Below are 22823 nucleotides of genomic sequence, written 5' to 3'. Positions count from 1 at the left end.
TCTTCTCATCATGCGTTTGGTCTTTACTATTCGTCAATGTTCTGTCATTCTTCTGTCTAATTATGTTCTCTAAATTGATCATTTCTTGTCCCTTTTATATCAATTTGACCTAAATCACCCTTCTTGAGTACTTGATTGAATGATTTTGTCGATTACTCAATCCCTATTCTTTGATATCAATTTGACCCAATTCCTATCCTTTGCATTAATTTGACCTAATCTCCAACCCTTTGCATCAACTTGACCTAATTTCCTCCTTTAATTATTATACACCCCCCCTTTATGCTAACACATCCCTCTTTGGATAAATGAATTTATCCCTATTTCCTTGTCACAATTAAATGAATATTTAATTGGCTAATTATCTAATTTGGAGTGCATTAATATTTATTATTTCCACCTCCATTTTGGTCTCCACTTCTAACTCTGCTTATCTCTTCCACTTTCCCAAATTCTCTCCACTTAACTTCACTTGGCTTCTATTTCACTCTCCACTTGCAAATGACACCTTTCCCATTTGGCTTCACTTTACTCAATCTCTCATTCAATCTTGTATGTTGATTGAGATCGATCACGTCCATCCGATTGATCTTCGAATGCTATAAATTGAGCGCACATTTCTTGCCTTCATAACCATGACTCTTCGAATACCTTCATGATCACACTGTCGATTTCATCCTTGCTTACCACATATGTGCACTCACCCATTTGAGAGCTGCATCACATTAGAGGAGAAAGAAGAAACGATGAAGTGATATCAAAGGAATGCGTTTTGGTGATATCATTTTGAGTTTATATTTGTTTTACATTTCGTTTTGATAGCTCTATCAGTTTGATTAGGATTAGTTTTCATGTTATTTGGCTTTTGTGGTTAGCCTTTTGGTATCATGTTTGTTCTAACCCCTTTTCCCAGTCGATAGGTACAGTAGCTGTTAAAATTTTAAATGATCTAGAGTAGTAATTAATAAACTCTAAGACAACTTTTGTCTATGGTTTGATAACTGAAAAAGCATGTTGATAGTAGATACAACTAACTTTGCAGAAGTGACTAATCTAGAAAAACTGACTTCTATAAGAACAATGCAAACTGCTTTTGACACCAAAAACTATGACACTGAAATAAATTGTGTATGCATTGAACACTTCTTAAACATCCTAACTTATGACTAACAAGATTTGCTCTATATGTGAAATTGTAGTTTGAAAAAGAAATAAAAAACAAAGTTCAAATTCAGAGTTTTAGCAAAAAACACATAAAATTACTTTCCAATTCTTATGATCCCACAGTCCAAGATTCTTCGGCATTTGAGGTAGATAGATATACATGCTATGTTTGATTGCAAGAATCCAAGAGAAAATTTGCTACAGAAAAATATATATCTCATATGTTGGGTTGATTTGGCCTAGGTTGCTCTAGTCAGCTGAACATGGGTAATCAGTGGAGATAAAGTGGTTACACCAGCTATATCCATGTTTATATTCAAATGATCAGAAATATCCTTGGAATTGTAATGATGTTGTACTAAATGAATTATGATTATGTTATCTCTCTTGGTTCTGATTTGGGTATATTAGTCTCTTGTCTTTATCTGTTATTTGAATATATAGTAATGGCTTCCTTTTGTATTGAAGGCCTTAGGGTGGTATTTAAGTTATTTAAATCTAGTTGAAAAAAGGAATAAGAATGATGATGAAACATTGAAATGTGATTGGATAATGAATGAGCCTCCTAAATGATTTCCTTACAAGTCTCTAAACTTCACATTGAAGCTGATAACAGTAAATATATACTCAATTAACTGTGACAAGTTCAAAATAAGCTACATATTTGTCATAACCATCTAGACTCTAGAGCTCCAAAATCAAGAAGACAATGAGAATAAGGAGAAGCCTATGTCTATTGAAAAAATCTTTTAATGCAAGTATGTCTTACTATAGTTGTAAGTGTTTTAGTAAAAATCACCAGCCATTTTAATTAGACTGTTCAGTTACAAAAGAAGTTTCTGAATAAACATCTAGATGAAGTTTCTGAATTTTCCAGGGATTCTTTCGTGAGGCTAGAGACACTAAGAAACTTCACTTGAAACTTCCTAACATCTAATGCAATTTAACAGTACTATAACAAATAATCTTGCATAGAAACATTAAAATATTTTGATGATAATAAAGAAAGACCAGTTATGAGTCACCAACCTGCTCCAACTCCACATTCAACATTTTTCTTCACCCACTAGCACCTTCCGTCACGTCCCAGGTAGCAGTCGTCAGCAAAATATACAAGGGAAATTGCGACACTGCAAATATACAGCCAAAACCATGTCTTTTAGGGTTTTTATTTGCGGGATCATTCGTGGCGATTTTTTTACAATTTTCGAGCATTTTCTCGCAATTTAAATGCAAAAATATTGAGTTTTTAAATGATTTTTTGGCTGGTCAACGCAACTGAAAAATCACTGTTTTTAATGGTTAAAAATTGTTTTCACTGCCGATTTCCCAAAAATCATGATTTTTACGATTTTTTGGCAATTTATGCTTCTTTGATTTCACTCATATTTAGAGGAGCAAAAGTCACAATCATCCTCTTATTTCATACTGCAGTTTCCACCCATCCTGCAACTATTTTAGCCAGTGATTGCTGAATTCCTCCTGGTTGTTAAAGCTGACCTGTGGGTACTTTTATGGGGGAGGAAATGAAGGTGGCAAAGGTATGGAAGAAGAGCGAGGAGGTGGTGAGGGGTGATTGATAATTTTTGGGGGACACTATTCAGTAGAGGAGGAGGTGAAACAATGGGGTTTGGAGGAGGATTGGTTTGATGAGTTTGGGTGGAAAGGATACTTGATGTAGAAGGAGATGAAGTGATAAGGTTGTGAGAAGAGGATTGTAAGCCAGTATTGCATGAATGTTTTATGTGCTTGCACTTGCAATCGGGTTTCAAAACCCTGATTGCAAGTTGGTGCCTTTTGTGCAAGAATGCTTACTTACATTCGGGTCTTCAAGACCTGATTGCAAGTGTAAGTGTCAATGTTTTTCCCCAACTTGCGTTCTGCCATTTCCGCATTCCAAGTTCACTATGATCCTCCACGTCTTTCTTTTGCAAGATCAATGGTTGCAGTCGGGTCCTAGAGACCCGATTGCAAGGGGTTTCAATGCATGTAAGGACAGTAAGCAAAAGCTAGTGTTGTCATATGTTGATGACATTAAATGAAAAGAGTGCAATATCATATGCATAGAGAGAACTTCTCCTAAAGAATCAGTATTACCCCAAGCAAGAAGATGAGGTTAGAGTTCATTGGCAAAGGACATAAGAACTATCAATGATGCAAGTTGATGTTCCTGGACAAATAATCATTGATCTCGAATACTTCTAGTGCCAGCATCTTGTAGCAGCATGAAACCTCTTGGACAGAGGATGATGTAAATAGAGTCGTGTCTCAGACACTTAGATTAGTTTCAATTATGCATTTGTAATTTTCCTTTGACAAATTACATGTAATATCAAAACTTGTAATTACAAATAGTCACATTACTTGTATTCTTGTAACTTGTAATTACACGTAAACAAATTACAAGTTGAAAGACAATAGGACTGTAATTTGGAATAACTCATAGTTAGTTCTAGTTAGTTGTGGAATAAGTCTTAGTTAGCTGGACTTCTCCCACTTTTTGCTCTTAGCCCCTCTCCTATATATATTGGAGGGTGCTCTATGCAATTTTCATCTTTTGAGCAAGCAAGAAAATTCTGTAGAAAATTTACAGCGATAAAGACTATGTTTTATAAATGTAGATTGGACTCTCAAGCAATATAAAGAAGACATTTGAGTATTGGACTCTGTGTTGAGGCTTTGTTCATATATCCATTGTGTTCTTATGTCACACTGATATATCTTTCTGCATACACTTGAGATTCTAGCAATATTGTTGGAAAAAACTTTAGTCTAATTTCTTGTAGACTTTGTGTTGCAAATATTGAGGATTAAATTAGCATAGGTAAGTGTTCATAATGGAGAGGGGTTACAAGACTTTGTGCTTGTAATTGTTACCTATTTATAGTAGTTTGGAGTGCATCATATCAATAGACTTTGAGTTGTTGTATGTTGTATGTTGTTATCATATCAATCATTTAGGAAGGTAGATATGATAGTAGAAAAGTGAAGACTGAAGACTTTGAGCTTTGCTTCTATATTCCGGTCCTGGGGAAGTGATGGAAGACTTTGGGCTTTCACGAAAACTTCACTTCCTTTTATATACACATCTTTGTATTTGTTACTCTAATTGCAACTTCTTTTCTGAAAAGAGAAAAGAATATCATCTTTTCTGAAAAAAGAGAAAGGATGTTATCTCACCCAAGTTAGATTAGTGTTTTTAAGTTATAGTTAATTTTTAATGGTAGGAAAGGGGGAGCCTTCCCTTAAAATTAGGAGAGTTTTTAACTCACACGTTGTGGCTGAAACCATAATTTTGCATGCCTTCCCAGGTGTACATAATTTCCAAGCAACGATCATCATGCTTCCCTTTCTTGTAGCAAACCGGCAAAACAAACAAATATTGAGTCAAACACCTATGGGATAAACTTTGTTTCAACCTTGGTGGGAAATCAATCCTTGTGGGGACTAATTCAGTCCTTGAAACATCTGCATTATCTTTGTCCATTTCTTCACTCGGTGGAAATTCGATGCCTATAGGGACAAAGCATCCTGCACATTCCCTTTCAATCTCTTTGCAAATTTAGTCCCCATGTGGAGAATTGTCCTCCATAGGGACTATTTAGTCCTTATCCTTGATGCAACTCCTCATTGATCCTTGAGTGGAAAATAGAACCTCATAGGGACTATTTGTTCCCAACATTTGTCCCAATTTGCGATAGGTAATTTTCCAGAATTAACTTAGGCTCTGAATTCAATTGATTTTCAAACTTAGGAGCTTTCTAAATCAGAAATTCAACATTGCATAACATAAATTCTGAAAATAATGGAGATCTTTGATGAAAAGATGGACATTTCGCCCTTGAAAAACCCAAATATCAAACTTAGAATGGGTCTGATTTTGTTATCTAAGTCTGAGTACACCTTCCCAAACTCAGAAAATGGAGGAAATTGCAATCAAATGTGTCTTCTCAGTTCTGATTTCTGAGTGTAAATGTATGAGAACACCCTTATAACTTGCACTTCAATGGCTGGAAGTAATCTTGGTTTATGGCACAATTCATTTGTTTGAAGTGATCTGCCCTTGCCTAGCTGGAAATCATCATGTTTTGGGCATAAACAATGGCTGAGAATTACATTTCAGTCTGAATAAGCAGCCGGTAATGGTGTCTCAGGTCTGATAATGGCATCTTCAGCCAACAATGGTGCCCTCTATGCTGCGGTAAACACCCCCAATGATGGCACACTCAATGCCTCAGGCACCAAATCGCACTCTCCCAGCTATAGCGATCTTCAACCTTCCTTCTTCCAGCTAACTTGGAGCTCAATCAGCCACTTAATGATATAATAATAGTCACTGGCCTGGGTTCTTTATTCAACTTTTCACCTTTAACCTTCACCACGCAATGAATGTGGGGTAAAATTAAACACATTAAACAGCCAAGTGGAAAATCACACCTCATTGGGACAATTAAACTTAGCTTGATTTCCCCTTTATTTCGTCCACCAAATGGAATGGTGGAAAATCGCACTTCATAGGAACTGATTTTCCATTCAAATCATATACATTTTGCAGTAAAAATCTCATTCAACCTTGCAAAGGGGAAAATCGATAGCCATTGGGACTATATTTTTCACAATAAAATCCTTTTCCTTGCATATTTCCTCTTGAGTGGAAATCCTCTAGTCATCGGGACTAATGGATTTGTATTACCTTTGCTCATTCACCCACTTGCAACCTTATTCACTTTCATCCCACTTTGTTCCACTCCACAATGAATGTGGGATAAATGTGATAAAATACCAGCCTGGTGGAAAAACATGGGTCATTGAGACACTCTTTTGCTTTGAGTGGAAATTCCTGATTCATCGGGATGTTCTCCTAAATCACTTGTAAATTCAGTCCATGAGGGAAAAAATGCACCTCATTGGGACTGAGACCATTTTCATCATTAAAACAACTCTTTTTGCTCAAAATGGAGTGGAAAATCATTCTCCATTAGAACAAAACTCCATTTTTGCTTCTAAAATTGAGTGGAAAAATGCCTCCCATTGGGAATTTTCACTTTATGCCTTAATTGCTTGGTGGAAAAACGTTTTCCATTGGGACTAAGTTGATTTTCATACTCTAAAAGTCCAAACTTATTAAATCTTATCATTTTGTGCAGTGGAAATTCTATTTTAATCGGGTCTTTTAACATTTTATCAAAGTTTGAAGGGTGGAAAATAGAAGTCCGTTGGGACTTTGTGCATTTTGACTTATTTTACCTCCTAAGAGTGGAAAAACGACTCCTATAGGGACTTTTGAGACTTGCGCACAAAAACCACACCAATTTGCAACATTTTTATCATTTTTGCTCACATTCAAGGCAAAATTGAAACTCAACACTTAACAAGAATAAATCAAAACTCTAAGGCAACTTGACACTTAGGATCATTTTAACAATTTTAACATCCCTTAAACATTTTGATCCTATTGACCACATTTCTCCCTCACCAGCAAAGGCTAAAAATAGGAAACTATGGCTAAACTAAGACAACGAAAGCAAAACAACTACCCTAATAAGCTAAAAAGTGGGGGTCCTGATTTGCAATGGGGCGATGTGTGAAAACGTCACAACAATAACCACATTCGAATATCCTTAGAGGTGGGTGTTATGCTATTATGCATTAGAAATTAGAACCCTCTCATAAGCTTGAGTAGTGTTTTCTTTTGTATAGAAAATGGCCTGTCTGGAAACTGCATGATATTGCTGTTTAAAATTCAGTAATAGTATCAAAGTATTTGCATCACTAACATTGTTTTCAAGAATAGAAGTTTAAATTTTATAGTAACCATTCACTAACACTATTTTCTAAAACATAAGTTTAATTTAATTGTAGTTGTTTATCTATTCTACCTTCTGAGAATTTTTTTTGTCTCTACAGGTGGTTCACCCGTGTTGGAAGACTATATATATGCATACCCTTTTTTGGAGCAGTATCGGCCCTTACTTTGGCTGTGTTGCCATTCTGCATAACATTTGCTGTTGTTTGGGCTGTATATCGCCGCATCTCGTTTGCTTGGATTGGTCAAGATATACTGGTAGTTAAATGCTGTTTTAAAATCTTTAGAGTCTGCATAATTCAGAAATTGCAATGATTTGAAACTGCTTCCTCATAATTCTCTTTAATATCTTCTCAATGTATTGCTTTGTAATTGAATATTTGTCAATCAGTTTTGTGTCAACCATTTATTTGTTTGCAGAGAAGCATGCATCTATCAAATCATAAATTAATGGATGTTCTTGAAAGAGTAAAGATTGCAACTTATAGTCATAATGGGGTCCTCTCCGAACATAATGAAGGATAACTAACATGACAACTTTGGTACCATCAACCATAGCAGCAAACATCTTCTAGGGAAAATATTGTCAAACCAAATATAAGATTTTTTTAAAAGTTGGGACTTAAATGGAAACAAGTGGATTAAAAAATAGTAGGAAAAGGGACAAAACCTTGTTTCCTTTTGGAATTTGAAAGCATTTCAATAGTATAGAGATATAGAGAGCAAATAAAATTGAGAGTTTAGCCCATGAATTGGAATCTTTGTGTTTATGTTCATAGTGCATAAATAATAACTAGATGTTGACTGTTTTCAAAATTTGAATTACAATCTAGTTGTACAAAGTTAACCTATAAACTAAATACCAAGTCCCAAGAAAATAGACATAGCTAATGACTCCTGCTCTTAAAAAGAGAAGTACATTAGAGGGCTGCAGGTCCTAATGATGAAGCTCTTGAATTAGAGTCTCTCCTAATAAGTTGATCCAAATTATTTTCAATTTCGGCCGCCATTAGGATATTGAAATCCTCAAGATGAAGAAAGACATCTTCATTTACAATCCATTTATTCTTTAGATTAGTGTTACAAGACTCAGACTTGCCTTATACTCAACAAGCTGTTTTTTGACTTGGACTTGGGCTTGGACTTGGTGCCCAGACTAAGCAAATCTCAAAAATTTGAAATACCCAATAATTTCAGAGATTTTTAAGGATTTAAAACTTGTTTCATGCATCCTTTAATAAATAAATCTCAAAGGCACAATAATCTAATTAAATAGAAGCTACTTTGATCACATAAAAGGTATACATCAATCACATAAGTGTTTACACAAATTTTTGCTTAAATAAATAGCACATTTGGATATTTAAATATGTCAAATATATACAAAACTCACGGAGTATGAAATCCATGGCATCAAAAGTTCCAAACAAATATCAAAGCAAAAGCTAGATGTCTATGGCTTAGAGGAGCCTGCATCACTCAAACCTCTTGTGTGGGTGTCTAAGATAGGTCCTGGATGATGATGTAATCATGATATTCGGTTGCATCTCAGTGATACCCACACCAGCATCCAAGGTGTCTGCTCATGCTTTATCCTTATCCTTTGCCTCAGCTACTGTTTGCATCTATATCCACCTGGTCAACCCAATTAAGTTCCTCATCACTAAAGATAGGTGAAATGATAATTCGATGTTGTATTTTTACAAAGGAGATGAAGGCTCCTTAAATAAAGATTACAAGAGGATCGTTTCCATAACGTAAACGATTGAGAATAGAAACATGAAAGAAAATATTCTAAATAAGAACTAACTGCGAAAGGAAAGATATTAAACTAACTAACTAAATGACCATTATAGAAACACTACAAAATTACTTTAATACACTCCCTTAATGGTCATTCTACTAATTACCCTTCAGAAAACTTAACATATTCTACAAGTCATTTGGCCATGAATGCAAAAAAGGCTGCCCTCTACTCTTTAAAATGCTCTGCAAAATGAACCTGCTGCTAAGTGCCTCCCTGGTTCTGCAAAACTTCTTCATATGACCAAGAAACGAAAAGCATGCCTCCAACATGATGTTGTGTAACGAAGCCATCACCCGACAAACCCTCCATTATTTTTAGGAAAAAAAAATCAGAAAAACCCACCATGAGTTTTTTGGAAAAAAATCAGAAAAACTAGAAAACAGCAACATTCTTCATCATTTTTTGTGGAAAAAATCAGAAAACCCAAAAAACAGCCCTTCATGATTTTTTGTGGAAAATCCAAAAATTAGAAAACCCTCTAGCAGAGAAAGAACCCACGATTTTTGTGTGAAAAAATCGTGCAAAAAATGAACAAAGAAACCACGATTTTTGAAGAGAAAGTTGTGCAAAACCCTCCATGATTTTTTGAGGAGAAAAATAAAAAAAAACCATCCACGATTTTTGAGGAGAAAATCGTACAAAACCCTCAGCTTGTTCAAACTTTACTCGTGGCCATTACGAGTAGTAAACAGAAATAAAAACTCCCTGATTTTTGTGGAAAAAATCAAGCAAAACTACAAAACCCTTCCATGATTTTTTGTTGGAAAAAATCAGAAAACTCACGAATTTTTTTCGCCAAAAAAGAACCTAAAATTTGATACCATGAAATTATAATTCGATGTTGTATTTTACAAAGGAGATAAAGACTCCTTAAATAGAAATTATAAGAGGATCTTTCCATAATGGAAACGATCGAGAATAGAAACATGAAATAAGACATTCTAAAGAAGAACTAACTACAAAAAGGAAAGATCCTAAACTAACTAAGTGAATGACCATTATAGAAACATTACAAAATTACTTGAATAATAGGATCCTTAGCCTTAATGATCCAATTAGATTGTGGATCAAAATCCTCTAGTATGATGGGTGATAAGTCAGTGTCCAAAATTCGTATGTGGGGAAGGTGAAGGTTGCAATGAACATAGACTAGATTATTCAAGTTTTTCACTGACAATCTATTGCACTTTTTGGTCTGTATGTGCTCAAACATACTCCAATTGCACTCACAACCCGAAGCATTGCATGGTTGGCTGAATATTCAAACTGCAATCCTCTGAAGATTTGGTACCTTAGCACCAAATCTTTCTGACCATGCATTTGAAATGAGAAAAAAGAGGAAAAATTTCAATTTTGAAACTTAAATTATGCCCTTAATAGATTATTACCGAACTGCAATGTTAACTGAGTTACCTTGCATATTTCTCATGCAAATAGATCTCCTCGTGCAAGTCTAAAGATCTCAATCTTGCTGACTATTAGTGCTCCAGCACCAAAAATCATGCAACATCTGCTCTATGACTGTGTAGAGCCCATTCAAAACCTCCTCATTTGCCTTGAAATTAGGCTGGAATTGGAATGCCAGATTGAGGAAATAAGCAGTTGTGTTTAGGGGCTTTTTAAGGTGGAGGTGCCATCGTCTATTGACAATTTCCAAATGGGGTGATACTTATCCTCAACTCTTGTGTAAATTGATCTAATGGTCTCCTTGGCCCTATCCATGCCCTCATATATGTAGCCCATTGTAGGCTTCTCCCCATTAGCAATTTGTAGGATTACCACTAAAGGCTTTGTGAATTGTAATTATTGTGAAATATTATCATAAATGTGAACAGAAATAATCAAATAAAAGAAAAATATAATATAGAATTAGATTAAGCTGTATTATCTTTGTAGTTGGTACCTAGAAACCGTGCTCATTGAAAATCCAGTTTTCCACATCAACCCTTGGATTGGTCTTTGCATATGTTGAGGAAGTCCATTCCTCACTAACTAGCATGCTCCTCAAAGCTCCCTTTGCCTGAAGCAAGGATTGTAATGTGATGAAATTGGTTGCAAATTGTTGAAGATGTAGCTTCAATCAGAATCCTAAATACTGACTTTGTAGATCAAATGTGTAAATGGCCTATCGGCCTTACACATTTGATCAATCAATCAAGCTTATTAAAACTATTCAGATTTCCTATCATAATCATACTTCATCGTATTTCATCTATATCGGTTTATTTGACAAAGCATTATAATCGATTATATTTGAATCGATTCAAACATATTTAATTATGGTTGTTAATTTCTATTATGTCCTGGTTATTAATCAGTTATACTTAACTGATTGTGTTTGCATCATTTAAATATAATTCCGATTATATAATGAATCGGTTTTGTATAGTCTTTGGGACTCTACGTGAAGAGTCATGACTTTATGGTAAAGTCATTAGATGAATGTATATATGCGTTATGCATTCATCTTCGATACGTGACATACACAGAAAAAACAAGGCGTTGATAGTATACAGCAGTCCGTAATATACACACAGATCGTGGAAATATACACATAGCAAATCGGTGGTTAAAGATTGGCTCGATACTTGTGGCAAAACCAGCATGGTATCAGAGCCAGGTCCAGGCTAGGAGCCCCAAGCACACGAGAGGTGTGGCTTAAGGGGGGGTGTTGGTGTTGGAAATAAGCCACACCCGGACTGACGATGGACTGGTCCAAGAGGGGCCAGTAGCTCAGTGGTAGAGCACTCTAGCAGCGTATGGAAGGTCCTAGGTTCGAGTCCTAGCTGGTCCATGTCTCAACACAAATTGGGTCATTATAGGACCAGCCAACTCCTCCTTGTGAATTAGGTCGAGAACCCATGCGTGATTGTATATGAATAAACATATTGAAAACTAAAGGAAAACATAATATTTCCTATGAAAGATCATTATAGTTAGTGAACTGGCTTACTATTGTGAGTTTGGTTTTGGTTAGATGGCTATCAATAAACATAATGCAAGATAGCTTCTGTGAATTATGTTCTTGGGTAAAGTCTTTTGTAAGTATATTACCTTGTCAATTTTATTGAAAACTAAAGAAAAACATAATATTTCCTATAAAAGATTGCCACATCTGACAAGTGTGTGTTTCAGCAGCACTGGATTCATTATCCATGTTCCTTTCGATTTAAAACTTAATCAGTATTCAATGAGTATTGATATCCAACTTTTAGGAGCTTGAAATTTGTGGTTGGATGTTTTGTGCTCTGGGGAACACATCATCTATAAAAATGTATCTAGGAGTAACTAATTATATATCATGGAATGCTGATATCAGACTCAATGAACTATTACAAATCAACTAAATGGACTATATACATCTAAAATAACAAGGATTGCTAATCCTAGATATAAAATAAAGCTAAATGATAGAGAATGGTGCCCAATGATGTGTAGTTTGAAAATTTTGAAGAGAACATATAGTCATATGTATCTTGAGGGACCATTAATTATACTATTTTAAAGAAGTATGCTTTTATTGTTGTCTTCTATCTGAAGGTAAAATTTGTATGCATATATTTGCATGACATTTTAAAAAGAAATAGTGATTGTAGAGTGACATAGAGTAAATAGAACTTCTCAGCAGTTCCTTCTGTGACAAATAGGGTATACACGGAGAAAAATATTATCCTCATAGAAATGAGTGAGTAAAATAAATTGGATAAATACATATTTAACACAACAGCAATCTGGAAATGAAATTGCAGCAAACCCTAGACTAGAGAAATTGCAGCAAATCCATTTGAGTGGAAATAAAACCACGTCGCAAAATTTTCAGATCAAAGCAAAGAAAAATGAAAAAAGTACAAAAGTTGTAGATATAAACCCTACTGATATGGGTAGGTGAAATCCTGTTAGGAATTCATGTTAGTGCTCACATATATTGTAATAATGGTGTGTGAGGTTGAGGAATATTACATCGTTTATTAGGTTTGCTAGTATGTTAGGATATTGGTTGTGTGATTATTTGTTTGAATTACGGGCTGTTAAAACAACTCATCTATATTAGGGAGTTGTCATAGGAACACTCCTATAGTACAGGAGATGGATCTCCTATAAAGATGTAATATGATTGACTGAATTATGCCGTGAAGAAAATGTCGTATTATTATTTTGTGTAAATTTTTCTGCCTCTGCCCAAATTTCCAATATGGTTTCAAAGCATGCCAGAATCCCGAGCCTATGAAGCCTATGAAGCCAAAACGTGAGCAAAAGGAGGCAACAGAGGTTTTGATTCAAATTGTTGGTTCTAGTGACTGGTTCTTGTTGTAGCAAATAAAATGGTTACGAAAGCTTTGTAATGGAGATCCATGATGTAAGTGTACGTTTGATTTGGTAGCTTTTGTTTTCTGGTTTTGCTAAAATCCAAACTAATTGTAATTATGGAGCAAGAGGCAGAATAGGATTTGCCATGACAAAAGCATTTTGCATGTTAAGGAGCAGACTCTAGATGGACTTCATTCATTGCAGAAGATGAGATCTATCAGGGGTGTGTTCTAGATCTTGTCTATCAAGGGTGCGTTCCAGATCTTGTCTAAGGTTGAAAAAAAAGAAAGAAAAAAAAGAAAGAAAAAAAAGAAAGAAAAAAAAGAAAGAAAAGAAAAACCTTCAGATTGCTATTCGAACAGCAGATTGGATAGAGAGATCCACTAATTAACAACAAGAAAGATGTAGGGAATGCTTAGATTTGTTATTTTCCTAGCTATGTAAGTAAGACTCTCTTTTGTAGAGAAAGACATACAAAGTAGATTTGTAGGTATGATAGAGAGATCCACTAATTAACAACAAGAAAGATGTAGGGAATGCTTAGATTTGTTATTTTCCTAGCTATGTAAGTAAGACTCTCTTTTGTAGAGAAAGACATACAAAGTAGATTTGTAGGTGTGAAAGAGTATTGCAAATTGAGCATTTTTATTTTTAATCTTTTGCATTTTAATTTTATTATTTATTATTTATTAAATCATATTTCAAAGTGGGGACATGTTGTTACCTTTTCACACATCGCCCCATTGCTAATGGGGACCCCCCTCTTTTTCTGCTTTCTGCGTTGTTAGGTTAGGGTTTTGGCTGCTTAGTGGGCAATTTTGTGTTTCCTGTGCTCGAGTCTCGGAGTTTTGATCATGCCTAGTGCCGTCTAGGGTTTATGAGGTTATAGGATCAAGTTGCAAATGCTGGAATTTTAATGATCCTAATTTTTGTCTAAGTGTTGACCTTCTTGAGCGTTAACGTGTTTTTTAAACACGCACATCGGTGATTTTAAAGTGCCAAGGTATTTTCAGACCTTTTGGAGTTGTTTTCTCGCTCCTAGGTATTATTCAAGTTGATTTCGCGCTTTATCCCGACAAATTTATTTGTGTTTCACTCGATTTTTTGGAAAATTTGCCCAAGCCCAGTCTAGTTTTGAAGTTTTAAAGCGATTTTGAGTGGTTAAATGTCAAATTCCTAAGGGAAATCCATATTCCAAGGGTTAGAAGGTCAAATCCCGTGCTAGAGGTGCTTTTCCCCTCATATTCCGGACTACCCATTCTTTTCCCCCACTCAAAATCCGTACTACACATGGGTTTCCCTTGAAATCCATACTAGCTATGATTTTCCACCACTGTTTATCCATGCTTGGGTCGTTTTTCCCCTGGAAGCATTGAAATTTGATTAAGTGTCAGGATTTTGTCTTGACTGCCTTCGTTTTTCCACCGGGAGTGTGGATGAAGTTGAGGATGATTCCATGCCTGGGTCGATTTTCCACTAGGCTATTTTGTGACAAGTTAATGTGGATTTTTGTGCAGACTCTCAGTCCATACCCAAGTCGATTTTCCACTGAGAGTAATTTGATGAGTTTTGAGTCCGGATTTTCATCCAGACCGAGGTCGAAATTCCACCAGGGAGTGTTTTTTGCAAATGAAGTGAGTTTTTGTGTGGATTCTCTATCCATGCACATATCGATTTTCCCCTGGCCTATTTTGTGTGCATTTTGATGAATTTTAGCATGGATTTTTGTCCATACTAATTATCGATTTTCCTTTGTGGGTAAAATTTTGGCATTTTAAGTGATTTTTAATGGGATTTCTTAATCCATTCCTATATCGATTTTCCCCCAGAGGCTCAATTTTGACTTAAATGGAAATATTATAAATGAGCCCCATTTTAATTGTTTTTAAATGATGATTGACGATTATTTAAAATTTTAAAAACAAAATTAAATAACTTGCAATGAGCATTTAATGTTTTTTACCCTTCTAGAAGCAAGTTAGTTTTACCAAACAAGTATATAAGTAAGTGTTTTATTCCACATTGCTTGTGTGGTGAAAGTGAGAAGCAAAAGCAAGTATAAGAGAGGTGTCTCCAACAATAATTTATTATTTAAGTTTGCCTGGTGTGTCCATGTTTGGCGATTTTTTCTCTTATTGGCGAATTTTGGTGAAGTGTTGATGTGAAGTGTTGGATTCAGGATTCTTTTCTCCATTTTTTTCCAGCTTGGCAATCCTTTCCATTGCTGCCATTGAAGATCATTTCCAAAATTTCGATTTTTTGGGTGAAGTTCGCCATTTTGGTGAAAATCGCGATTTGGTGGAAATTGGTGATTTTTGGTGTTTCATGACTGCGATTTTCTCCACCATTATTGCTTGCTGTCCCAGACCTTCATTGCAGATTGTGTTGCAGATTCGAGCTTGATTGAAGACATTTTTCAGAAATTTTAAAATGGCGCCATAGCTGGAAATTTTGATTTTATTTTGGCAAGTGTTTGTGCCCTTGTTTGGGGTGAATTCCTTTACACTTGGTGGCTGCCATCATTCCCAGCTTGCTGATATGTTGCAGATCTGAGTTTGTCCTCCATTATTGCAGCTTGTTCGACCTCCATAGCTGGTTGCAAAATCAATTTTCAGACTTATACTTTGTTCCCAGCTATTTTGTGCCTTAAGAGATTTTATTCAAGGAGCTGATTGGAGACATTTTTAATCAATTATTCAGAGTTGTCTTCCATTGTTGCAGACCTGAAACTCCATTGTAGGGGTGCTGTTCTCAGAAAACAAATTTTTCCAGCCAACCTACCTACCTTGTGATTTCACTTGGGAAGCATTTTTGCTTCATTTCAGAGTTTATTTCTGAGTATTTTATCATTCCTAAGGGTGCTGGTAATTTTGAAAACTTCATTTTCAGATTTGTTTTCAGACTAAGTTTTCATTTAGAGCCTGTTGATGTGTCTTTTGTACACGACCAAACACAGAATAAAATACCTAAAGGTACCTTATCCTCTCTTGAATAAAGCTTCTCCGAATGTTGAAGATCTCGCAAAAGGATCAATCGGAGTAGCTCCAAGGTTTTGATTGTAGGTTCTCTACGTGTGGATAAGCTCTTGCGGTATGATGTGATTTTGCTGGAATCACAAGGGGACTTACATTCGATGACCTGAGCGTCTGATTTGCTTTGGATATCACTGGAACGTGGGTCTTTACTGGTCCTTGATTTTAAAAAAGGGAAAAGGATAAGGGTTGGAGAAGGATCTAATTCTAACTTAAGAATGTAGGAGCAATGGATGACCTTTGATGAAATTCTAACTAAGTCTTGCTTTGACATCCTAGGATCATCTCCACAAGATTAGTGCGATCTTTTGAGGAAAGCTTTATGATGTTTAGATCACCGCTACAAGCATGGACACCGTTAGGTTGATGCATATCAATGATGAAGCGATAATTGAAATTAAGCTTAAGCTGAATGATTCCAGTTGACTATGCAAGGCAAGTCTGCAATCAATAAACCGCTAGTAGTATGGATATACGAATTTCACCGTTGATCATACAAATTTCTTCCATTCACCTGATAACAGGAAATCAAATTTGAGAAGTATAGAGACCATGCAAATTGTTGAATCGACCCATAGAATTCACCATTTCTTCAATGAAGTTTACAAGTCTTTTGCAACAATATCTTGGCAACAATCTTTGCCTTCTCTTTCTACTCTACTCTAATTATTTCCTACTCTCTGACTATTCACTATTAACCCTTTACAAATGAGGAGCCAGGGCTTTATATAGAGAACCCTTTACAAACAAATGGCTCTGATTGACTTAGAATCGATGGCTAGGATTACAGGATGAAAACCCTAATTAGGGTTTGTTATAACAAACTTCCCTAGCCAATGAGAAAATTACATTCAATATTTGAGAATCAATAGGAAACAGGGGTAGTTGCCTCGAAGTTTGTGCCGTCTCCGATGAGTCAGGTACATTGAATCTGGACATGTTGAGGTGGACCAATCCGACTGGAGGAGCAGTGACTGGGATGCCACCTTGTCTAACGTCTGTGCCTTGGTTGATCTTCCTTTGTCCTTGATGTACTTTGATGAAAAGCATACCCCCTTGACTCACATATGCTTGATGAGGCCTCCTTACTGTCAAGTCTTTCCTTCTTCTCTGATAATTCATATTGCTTTGAAGTGCTTGCAAAGCCTTTCTTTGTCATCTTGTGGTTCCTTTGTGTGGCGAAGTGAAGGTTTTGGAGATAGCTGGCAACTCCTTGAACACATGTAGTTTTCCAAGGCTTCAAAACACCTTGAGTCCTCCTCCATGCCTTTGAAGTGTCCTTGATAATGATGGGACTGGAATAGGTCGCCCTTATCCTGGCCTGATCTTCTCCATCTGCAAAACAAACCAAAAGATGATTAAGTACACATGATATATTCATCTTAGCATAGTATTTCTTACCTTAAATCATCAACAAGAAGGCATTATAGTGAAGTTTGCTCAAGATCCTCTCCAGGGACAGGCCCTATTAGAATTTCGCTTTGGACCCTTCACCCTTTGGAAGGGTCAGGAGCGAAATTTGCAATTTAGCTCAAATTTCATCATCTCTTTGCCTTGAACTTCTCTTGACCTTTGAATCGCTTTCTCCCGAAGGCATCATTTATTTGATCCCCAAAAAGACCAAAAAAAGGATTTCGCTCTGGACCTAGACCAAGGACAGGACCTATAGGGAATTTCGCTTTGGACCCTTTGGAAGGGTCAGGAGCGAAATTTGCATTCTAGGACAAAATCTTCACATTTTGTGACCACAACTTGTTCAAATGTATACCTAGAGATGTTTCTAATCTCAATCAACACTAGGTTTGATGCAAAATTGGGGAAAAAATAGAGGTTTTAAGGATTTCGCTCTGGACCCTTTGGAAGGGTTAGGAGCAAAATTCCTGATTAGGCTCAAGTTCTATCATTTCTCCACTCCAAAATGCCTCCCAAGGCAAGCATACACTAGTCTTCTTTCTACCTAGGCTTAGGAATCCATACCTTGACCTTCATCATGAGCAAATTAGGTGAAATTGAGAATTTCACTCTGGACCCTTTGGAAGGGTCAGGAGTGAAATTCAAGTTTTAGACTTATTTCTTTACTTCCTTCACTTCAATTCACCTTACAAGGCAAGAATACCTCACTGCACCTTCAACCATGCCATAGAAATCAATGTTTTGGCTTCACACAAGGAGAAAATAGGTGGTTTGAAGAATTTTGCTCTGGACCCTTTGGAAGGGCCAGGAGCAAAATTCTAGTTTTGAGCACATTTCTTCATTCTTTCAACTCCAAACCACCTCAAAAGGCAAGGACATGTTACTCCACACCTATCTATGCCAAAAAAAAAAAGAAAGTTTGACTTGTTTTGAAGGGAAAACAAGTGATCTTAGGAATTTCGCTCTGGACCCTTTGGAAGGGTCAAGAGCTAAATCTTAGTTTTTGCTCAATTCCTCCAAATTTGTTGATTCCTAGCAACTCAAAGACATGCCTAAGGACATCTCCAATCGTACTTCAGCTTGACCCACACTTGTCTTGGCATAAATTTGAGAGAAAAGAGAGGTTTTGGGGAATTTCGCTTTGGACCCTTTGGAGGGTCAAGAGCAAAATTCCCATTCTAGGCTTGACTCTTCATCTTTTCAATTCCAATCTTCTTTGCAAGGCAAAAATACATCACTCTTCGCCCAAGGAACAAGGTTTGTAGGCTAAGCCTGGAAGCAAATGAGGTTAATAAAGAATTTCGCTCTGGACCCTTTGGAAGGGTCAGGAGCGAAATTCATCTTTTAGGCAAAATCTTCATCTTTCAATGCGTCCAACCACCTCCCAAGGCAAGAACATACCAATTCACCTTCCTACATGCCTTAGAAACCAACACTTGGCCAAAACAAGGAAGAAAATGAGAGTTATGGGGATTTTCGCTGTGGACCCTTTGGAAGGGTCAGGAGTGAAATCCTCATTCTTGGCTTGATTTTCTACTTCATTCCTCCAATTCTTCTAAACCATGCCTTAGAAGCTCCAAACTTGGTCAAGTTAAAGAGCAAAATAGAGGAAATATGAATTTTGCTCTAGACCCTTTGGAAGGGTCAGGAGCGAAATCCATGTCTTAGGTCAAAATATTCATTCCTTAATGCTTTCAATCACTTCCTGAGGCAAGAACATATCAATCTACTCCCACCATGTCCAAGGAACAAGGATGTTAGCCCAAAACAAGGGAGAAAATAGTGTCTAGGGAGAATTTCGCTCTGGACCCTTTGGAAGGCTCAGGAGCGAAATTCACATTTAGGCTCAAATCTTGACTTTATTTCCCACATTTCCTCATCCAAACAAGTGTTTTGCCCTCAATAATGCTTGGGAATGAGTTAGTTCTAAGTTTGGGTCAAAATAGAATGTCTTATGGAGAATTTCGCTCTGGACCCTTGAAAGATCCCTGATGGATCCCCTTGCTGATCTGCTGTAGTTTTTAAAATTAATAAACTATATTTTCCTGTGATTCCTTTGATGCTTTTAGAGAATAGTCAGAAGTTGCAGAAGGTTTGTTTCTTTTTGTGTTTTTTGATAGTTTTCAAACAAGTAATGAATAATGAACAGTAAACATGAAGGAGACTGAAAATAAATAAGAACATACAACCAAATTCAGAATTGCTACAAGCTGTACCAGACAGATTTCTGATTTGTAAAACCAAATAATAATTCCAATGCAGATCCAAGGAACTTACATCCAACAATGATGCCAAACTGAAAGGTGAACAGTGATCATGAATCAAGAATACCTCGAAGGCTGAATACATGCATTCCTTACATTCCACGTGGGATGTACCTACTGCAAATGGCGGCCCTAAGGCTGCAAGGATCATGCCCAAGCTGAAGAATCAATCTGCCATGCGTACTCAATCTCTGTCAACAATGCACTCTGCCTAAAGAATCCAATGCCAATAACTGTTGAGGGCTACGTCCCAGCGAGTCCAGATCTTGGGGTTTGTGTCCCAGATGAAGAATCGCCCACTCAGAGCTAATTCGCAAAAATAAGTTTGATTGTGTAAAAAGATAATGAACAATTTAGTCTTCATCTCCTTATATCTCCTTTCCTTTCCAAGCCAAACCCTAAAAGGGAGTAAAGTTGGTACATTATGAAAAGAGTGTTATTTTCTAATTATGGCGTCAACTATAGGAAAATAACACTAAATTGCAAATAAATAGCTTTAGGCACCCAAAAAGACTCCGGAAGGTGAGAATCATGTAGCAAAGTTCAAGACCTTTCCAACGAGCTATATCACTTAGGCATATCAACCCAGATGAAGCCAAAAATCCCTTATTACTCCGAAATGACTAAATACATAGCCTTAAACTAAATACATAGCGTTATTTTAATTTATTTAATCGCAAACTTAGGAAATATTTAAATATATTAAAATATCTCCAGATATCCAATAATAGCCCAAAATGACCAAACAATCATGAATATAACTTTGTCACCTATCTGTGATCGATGCCGGAAAAGCTGAGCTAACTGGTAGTCCCATCCCTAAAATCTAGGGATGCTCCTAGAAACTAGGAAACACACCCAAACTTCTTGAAACTGAAACCATGACATGGTCCCGTGGAACCTCCAATATGGGAACTGCCACAACCTCCTAAAAAATAGGGAATCTCCCTAAAATCAAGGAACTGCTCCCAATGGCCCTCAAATTGCTTGTAAAGCCAAAATCCAGTCACTATATGCACTGAATGAGTCCCAGTCAACCTCTACTAGCCTACGAGACTCCAATGATAGGCCAACTCCTCTGTCTCTGATGTCCACTCTAGAAAGGGGACATGACAACCCTTTGGAAGGGTTAGGAGTGAAATTGAAATTCGCTTTGGACCCTTTGGAAGGGTCAGGGGCGAAATTTGACATTTTGGTCTCTCCGTCAGGATTCATATATGGAATATAACATTTAAGTATAAGTGACTTATACTTTAAGTTATATTCCATATATATTGTCAGGATGTTTGAGAGTGGTTTCGGACCTCCAGGAGTTATAATGCAAACTCTAGTTTTTGGAGGATTCTTCAATTTTCCAGACAGTCAAATTTCAGGATCAAGATGACACTCCAGACTTAGCCAAATTTCAGTACATTTTGAAGATCAGGATGACATTCCAGACTTCATCACTCACGAATTTGACCTAACTGAGATTTTCAAAGATGATATTCACTCACCAAGCTTCATTGACCTCCTCAAACTCAAACAAGACACAATTAGCAACAAGAGCAAAACCTTGTCCTAAGGAAGACTTTCAAAGATGACCCCAACCTGGAGCATCCACTGACTCACCTTTAGCTAAAACAGAGCCTGCTCTCTTAGTGATCCCTCTGGCAACACTCAACATGCAAAGGCTAAAAGACAAAACCCTAAAAGACCTAGAAAAACAAACCCCAGAAAGCAAAAAGTAGGGGTCCCCATTTACAATGGGGCGATGTGTGAATACGTCACAACAGAGCCCTACATACATGCTCAAATTTTCTTGTGATTGCCTTGGAAGGTTAATTATCATCAATTTATGCATATCTAGATGATTACAACATGTTTTTAAAGTTTAATTTTCAGGTTGTCTTCAGATTTTGTTGACCTCCATTTTTTACTGCGGAAGGTGTCCTCAGACATACTTTGTGTGAAAACACAACCTTTCACGCCTTTCCTTAGTCATTGCTGATCCGGTATACTCCTTTGCACTTTAGTTTGCACAATTTCTAAGTATAAGGAGGTATTAATGAATTTTATAGAGGGATTACATGCCCTAACGTTGTCACATTTTGAATCTAATTGTCAAGATCTACCAAGAGTGTGGACTATTTTCCTGACTTTATGTTCTAATTAGCTTAAAATCTTTAGAAAGTCAGGAATTTTAATTTATTTTCCTAAGTTCTAACTTCAAGCTTCGTACAGGTGCGATGTCGATGTCCGGATTTAAGGAAAGGAAAGAACTACTGAAGGTACTAGAGACTGGATTCTCTTAAGAGCCCAAGATTTCATCCAGATGGAAGGAGATCACAGATACAAACATGCATTTCCTAGACCCGAACCAGATGCGACAGCTGATGTTTGGAGTCAGAAATCAGATTCCTTCCCCAACATACGTAAACATTATGAAGGTTGGTATTTTTCATGCCGCTGGATTTCCACAGTCCATACAGTGCAGTGAGCTTATCCTGGAGTGTGCACGATGTTATGATCCTCTCACGCGAATGATCAAAACTCTTAAGGGCGTTGTTATTGCCTACCTTGCTGAGGATGCTATTGCTGAGGTGTTCGTGATTCCACGCGGAACAGATATGAAGGATGTGACCAAGGATGAATATGAAGAAAGATACACGAAGATGGGTGCATGCAAGAATATGATAAACAAAGAGTGGATGATTGAGCCTAGGCTTCATCATTCCAAGGCTCCCAAGACACTCATGTGCACAGACTTCAAAGAGGAGTATAATGACTTAATATTCCTACTCAACAGAGTGATGGGGATGCCGCAGGGTGCAATATTCGATGGATGGATGTTCTATTTCATCCAGGATTGTCTTAGAGAGACATTGGTAAATTGGTCTAAGATTATAAGTGATAATCTAGATTTTCAGCCGAGGAATGTAGAGCGGTTCAAGTTATTCGCCATGACTTCCTACCTGGTATACCTGCTTGCACAGTTCATTTCATACAGAGGATTGATATGCAAGGGCGAAGTCGGGAATGGGCAAGGA

At 36.7% G+C, this 22823-nt stretch overlaps 1 protein-coding gene across 1 annotated transcript in view; it reads left to right on the top strand.

The window, feature by feature from the left end:
• LOC131074659 (signal peptide peptidase-like 2) overlaps positions 1–22823 on the top strand; it is a 148453-nt gene that overhangs the window by 42911 nt on the left and 82719 nt on the right. Inside the window, exon 8 of the mRNA XM_058011323.2 lies at positions 7072–7228. Within this exon, the coding sequence (XP_057867306.2) occupies positions 7072–7228 (157 nt within the window). The remainder of the gene's footprint in view (positions 1–7071; positions 7229–22823) is intronic.

Source organism: Cryptomeria japonica, chromosome 4 (assembly GCF_030272615.1).
Source record: "Cryptomeria japonica chromosome 4, Sugi_1.0, whole genome shotgun sequence".
NCBI lineage: Eukaryota > Viridiplantae > Streptophyta > Pinopsida > Cupressales > Cupressaceae > Cryptomeria > Cryptomeria japonica.
This window is presented reverse-complemented; position numbering and strand designations above follow the sequence as displayed.